At 39.8% G+C, this 6,000-nt stretch overlaps 1 protein-coding gene across 1 annotated transcript in view; it reads right to left on the bottom strand.

Moving 5' to 3' along the window:
- Positions 1-6,000, bottom strand: part of Eml6 (EMAP like 6) — a 271,194-nt gene that overhangs the window by 69,241 nt on the left and 195,953 nt on the right. The window contains exons 18-19 of the mRNA XM_021210974.2: positions 2,483-2,583; positions 1,793-1,995 (exon numbers count right to left, since the gene is read on the bottom strand). Coding sequence (XP_021066633.1) covers positions 1,793-1,995; positions 2,483-2,583 — 304 coding nt within the window. The remainder of the gene's footprint in view (positions 1-1,792; positions 1,996-2,482; positions 2,584-6,000) is intronic.

Below are 6,000 nucleotides of genomic sequence, written 5' to 3'. Positions count from 1 at the left end.
TATATACACACACACACAAACACACACGCACACATACACACACATCAAAACTACAAGTCACTTCCCCAGACCCACAAGGACTCAGGTATTTCTGTGTATCTCTTCTAAGTGAACAAAGCTGAAAAAAAAAAAAAAAAACTCCAGTGATAATAGAGTTTAAATATTTTAATTATTTTTATCCATATGAGTATGTTGTCTGGATGTATATGTATGCATCATGAGCATGAAGTGTCTATGGATGTCTGAAGAGGGTAATAGATAAAATTATATATGATTGTGAGCTACCATATAATGGGTATATGGTACCATATACCATACCTGGGTCCTTTGAAAGAATTGTCAGTGCTCTTAATCACTAAGTCAATTCTCCATCCGATGAAAAAAAATTAGTTCAGTACATTTCAATCAATCTCACAAGGAAATAGTATTTTGAAGTTCATTATAGTAAATACTTTTATTCTTATTAGAGCTGGTCTTCTACATCTCTGGATTCTGTGATCACAGTCAGACTATGAGGGAAGCAAAGTACTGTATCTATTCTGAATATGCACAACTATCTTTCTTGTCACTGTTTTCCTAATGCAGAACTATCGTGGCTTACACAGCATTTGCATTGCATTAGCTTGTTATAAGTAATCTAGACAAGAGCCAAAGTACATAGTGGGGTGTATAAATACATGGTATGTGTGTGTGTGTGTGTGTGTGTGTGTGTGTGTGTATGTGTGCACATGTGCCTAGGATATAGGCAAATGCTATTCCAGCTTTTATATAAGGAACTTGATGATCTTTGGATCTTAGGATCCCCTAGGGTTCTAGATGGGTTGAGTGGATACTGAGAACATCTGGGTAGAACTGTAGCAAAGAGAGTCAATCCTCAAACTAAATATAAGTAGAGTATATTATATTGAGCTATTCTTGCCTTCATTGTGATTTTACAGCTTGATATACTAAAAGCAAATGACTAGGTTATACTGACTTCCAGGCCTCCACAAATTTTACATTGTGCTTTAATTTTTTCTAATATTTACAATTCAGCCAAAATCAAATTTGCTACTAAAAGAGAAGCTCTACCATAAAAAACTGTCATTATAACTGCACTTCCAAAAAAGACCTACTTTGTTGTGGGTTCAACATATTTACTTGATATAGTTTTAAAAATGTGTTGAATAGCTGAAACTGAACAGTATAGATGAATTGGTACTACCAGCAAATTAGAACTGAATGAAAACTTGTCATTCTCAGGCATATGAATGGAAAGAGTGCTTTAAACATACTGGTAAATACTGTCTTTGTAGAGAATAAGGTAAGGCAGATGAGTAGCTGGGAAGTCTAGTACAATGACCTGGTGTGGAAATACAACCCATACATACACTTGATCACTCCTGGTAACTGAACCTGACTATTCAGGAGCAAACAGGTTATGAATATAACCTCTGGTCATAACAAATGAAAGCACTGGACAATGAGCTAGACCACTTGTACTTCTAGGTCACTGGAAAGGAAGCCATCATTGAAATACACCTGTGGTTTCTTCTGCTGTTGTGTGTCCATATCTACCTCTAGACTCCCTAAGTGACTTCTAGGGGTGACAGCCAGGAAGTCCAGGTATGAGAAAATGGAGAAATGGTACAGCTACTAACAAAAGAAATGATAAAAGTGCATGTGTTCTCTTCCTTACTATCCCTTGGTCAGTCCTTTCTGAGAACTCCCTAACTCAGCTAGGACTGTTTTTAGGTCCAGGCATCTCAGTGGTTCTAAGCATAAGGAAAAGAACATGATAAACATACCGTACCTTGTCCAATGCATACATGGCAAACACAGGCCCGTCATGAGCCTTCACCGTCTTCAGTAGCAGAACGTCCTTCCAGATAAAAATATCTCCAGTGGCTGCACCTGAGAACACCAGATCTTCCATTCGCCCATAAGAAACACACATCATTGTTTCCAACTTTCCAGCACTTCCAAAACTTCCTCTTTTAGAGGTGAAGCCCCCACCTGGAATGGAACAAGGGGATTTACTACCCTAGAAAGCTGAGGCTCCCAAGAGCACATAAAGGATCATCTTTAGAGGAAAGAACAGTGGCTACTTTATGTATGAAAGTAACAAAAGCAGCAAGGTCATCATGAGGGTGCTCAGCCACTCTCAGTATCTATGGCGTTCCTCCTTGCAGTCAAACGTGGTACCGAATGCCAGCATATAATCCTTTGGTATTAGAGCTAATATTCAGAATTCAGATATAATGGATTAAAATGAAAAAAAAAACTGGCCACTTTCCCATTGTTACTCAGGATTATTTATCCCTCACTCTTGGCAACATAGAGTCTAACAGATGCCTATCCATTAAATAGTCCAATGCAAAGCTGGGAGAATATATTAACCAGGCACACTTTAATTTCAGTTTTCAGAGAGACTGGCCACATAATGGCAATAGGATCCTTCATAGGTGTATAATGAGAAATGCAAATAACAAGGTAACAGTACCTGCTTGTTGCCAGAACTTGATATGCTTAATCCCAACTGTCACCAACTTGTCAGCATGGTGTGGATTACACTTTACCACAAATATTTTGTCTTTGTGTCCCCTGTAAGACACACACAGGGAAAAATAATGTCTAGTTTGGATGAAAGTGTTGGTAGAGTTATGTTAAAACCATGTATTTGGTTTAATTTTCATTAAGGGTATCTAATAAGATAAATAAGCAACCAAAAAATGTATAAAACATGCAAGAGTCTCCTATAAAATACTGGCACTGGGTGGGGGACATGTTTGGGACTATTCACTTTTACTCATTTCCACATTTAACTGCTTTGTTATAAGTAAAAAGAAGTCTGAAGTCTCCATAAGATAAAATTAATGACACCACTATAGGGTTGGATGTAATTCTGAGATAGCGAGATCTTGGACAGGAGAAATAGAAGAAATGGACAATCTATTTAAGATATTTCATCTTAAGCTGATCTTTGATTGAAAATGTATTCACTATAAATTGGAGTCCCTGACACACACACAGCCATTGAAAGAGAAAGGGTGTCATCTACTGATTCAGATCACCTTAGGATGCTCATCAATGCAATACTTACACTTACTTCCAGGCAAGATGTGTCCACAGGTGTTATAATAGCATGGTTGTTTTGGAGGTAACCAAGAGCTTTCTCTCTGTATGTGAGACTGACTCCACAGGAGGGAATGCATGCCTTGTACTGTAAACCTGCTCCAAAGCCTGTAGCTGGAGAAGCCATAGGCCATAAAGGGGAAGGTACTGCTGTTTTGCTAAGTGGACATGATTGATGTCTCTTGTCAAATTGCCTTTTGAGTATGTTTATGCTCATAGTTTAGCACTACTGTCAGCTTGGGTCATGGGAACTTCTTTTGTTGTTCTTGGAGGTTAATGCAGAGCTTTATAACTGGCCAAAATCCTGAGAATAAGTGACTGCTGAATACTCAGCTCTATATGGGACATATATATCATACATCCAAGTCAAGAAAGGTAGGAAACAGTGATAAGAGCTGCAGGAAAAGGTACTGGGAACACTGTCTTCCAGGCACTCCGGTATTCTCAGCATCTGTGATTACCTGTATAAGGCCTACATAACGGCCCATCAGCACTCCATCATGGAGGGAGGAGGGGCTTAAGAGGCCCTACCCTCTGTGCATTTATATGCAACTAATGATTGCTGGTAGGGAGAGACATCTTCAGTAGGGTAGTCACTGGTAAATTCCCCATGTTCCTTAAATAATCCCTCATCCATGCTGCTGTAAATTACTCTAATACACACACACACACCACGAAAACAGAAGCTGACTAATTGGAAACAAATTGGGGGGGAATGGGAGAGGATAATGAGGAGTGAATATAATCAAAATACATTATCTACATATAGGAAAATATTATAATGAAGCCCACTATTAAATAAAATTAATATGCTACCACAATGCTTAAAAGTAAAATAGATGTACCAATAATTTATTTTAAGAATTAAAATAAATTTAGTTTTATAATCAGAGACAGACAGATACACATACATCTAAAAGTCCCATTTGTAAATAGCTGGCTGAAATCATTCATGAAATTAGCAGTGATCCAAATAGAGCGGCTCCGTCTCAGTGGAGATCTTATGAAACCCCTGTTTGATAATTCTAAATGTCTTTATTCCCTGAGCCGATAATGAAGGTCAACTCCAATAGTGGAGTGGAGATGGCACGTGCAGGCACCGGGCATCAGCAGCAATGCCTTTGATGTCATCTCTGCTATGCGCTGTGCACCCCACCCCCAAGGGGGTCATTCCTAAACCTGGTGACCACACTGTTGAAGAGCAACTGTCTGCCAGAAGCAGGGCTGTGGTTAGAAACACTGTGGTTCAAAGCAACACTGGCAACAACTTAGACTCAGCAGGGCAAAGTTAGGAGTGGCAGGCACATAGCCCCTCTGCAGGAATTACTTGGCAGAAGCTGAGAGAGGTACTGCAAGCCAGGAAGAGGGTCACTTCACACAGCATGAATTCTGTTCCCTGTTTTAGATTCATATTTTCCTTAGGACTTCACTTAGGGCCATTCTACAATTTTTTTACTTAACTAGTTGGTTATTTATATATTTGTGCAAATAACATAAATATTATGTAAACATATTTATCCAGTATTTTAAAAATCTAGTATTCTCCCATAGAGATTCACTGATTCCTGACCTTCCACTGGGGAAAGAATACTAATTAATGCCACTGTCACAAGAAATGCTCTTTTAGGGCAATACTTTCTGCAGATTTCTTGTCTTTGGAATGAACATAGTCCTGGGAACAATTTCAAACACAAACTGTCACTAACATGATGGAATTAGCTTGCTTTGTGCTAATTAGACAGAAGTGATATTCTCCACAGCCTATAAAAATAGACTTAATAGTAGGAAGTATCCTTGTACTTCTCACAGTGTCTCCAGCATGTGGCTGTGAGCCACCCACAGCTGTAGAGGGGTGGCCTTGAGTTTTCATTGCTGACATGGGCTTTTTTTTTTTGAGATAATATGTAAATGCAGAGAATACCTTATCAGGAATACTAAACTAAAATTCAGTTTTCAGGCCCTAGAGGGAGTAGAACTTCAATGAGGGACGAGAGAGAGAGAGAGAGAGAGAGAGAGAGAGAGAAGCAGTCAGGTGGAGCTGCGAGTGTTACTGCTGCCAAGAATTGCCTTTCGACAGCCATCTCAGAACAGCTCTTTCCTAAGGTCAGCTGCCGTCATCAAGACTCCAGCCACAGCTCTGTTCCATCTCCAGCAGTTTGTATATCTTCATTCATTACAATCAATTACTGTAATCTTTTGATCTCATGTAACACTGTAGTAGATAGTATTTATTCAAAAAGCGAATATTGGAGTCCAAGGCCATTAACATTGATATTGCAACACAGACAGGCTGTTGGCAATGTAGGTCATAGCTCACAGAGAGGGTATGAAACTGTGCCTGGGCAACAAGCTGACTTCCCAGACTGGCCGTCAGTGGTCCTGGTCTCTGACCCGGCCTTGCACTTGGCCGAGCTGGATGTGAGTTGAGACGTGTTCAGACTTAGTGCTGAGAAGGCAGAAAGAGAAGCTGGGGTAAGGGAGGACAGATAGACTATAAACAGCAGTTGGTCTTGAGAGCCTATTTATAGGGTGTGGAGATTAGGGAAACAATTCGCCTGCTCTGAAACTGAGCAGCAGATGCACTCGATAGGGCTTCATTTCCAGCAGACCACAACCTCATGAGAAATGGACATTCTGACACCAGTGACATTGACAATCCTTCCCAGCTGCTAAGACAGAGAAACAAGAGATGAGGTACACATTTTTCTGTTGCTGGGGAAAAAAGCTTTCATAGAGATAATGGAAGGATTACAGAAAGAGATGATGAAGAGCTGCTTGGGGGAACACTCTAGAACGTTCTAATTTCTCACTAGCCACATTTAAAGCAGTCTTGGCACTGTGAAAGGGAGCAGTATGTGTTTACTAACATGTTAAGTTTCTATGTGA

The sequence above is a fragment of the Mus pahari genome, chromosome 13, assembly GCF_900095145.1.
Source record: "Mus pahari chromosome 13, PAHARI_EIJ_v1.1, whole genome shotgun sequence".
In the NCBI taxonomy this organism is placed as follows: Eukaryota; Metazoa; Chordata; class Mammalia; order Rodentia; family Muridae; genus Mus; species Mus pahari.
The sequence above is the reverse complement of the archived record's forward strand: the minus strand, read 5'-3'. Positions and strand labels throughout refer to the sequence as shown.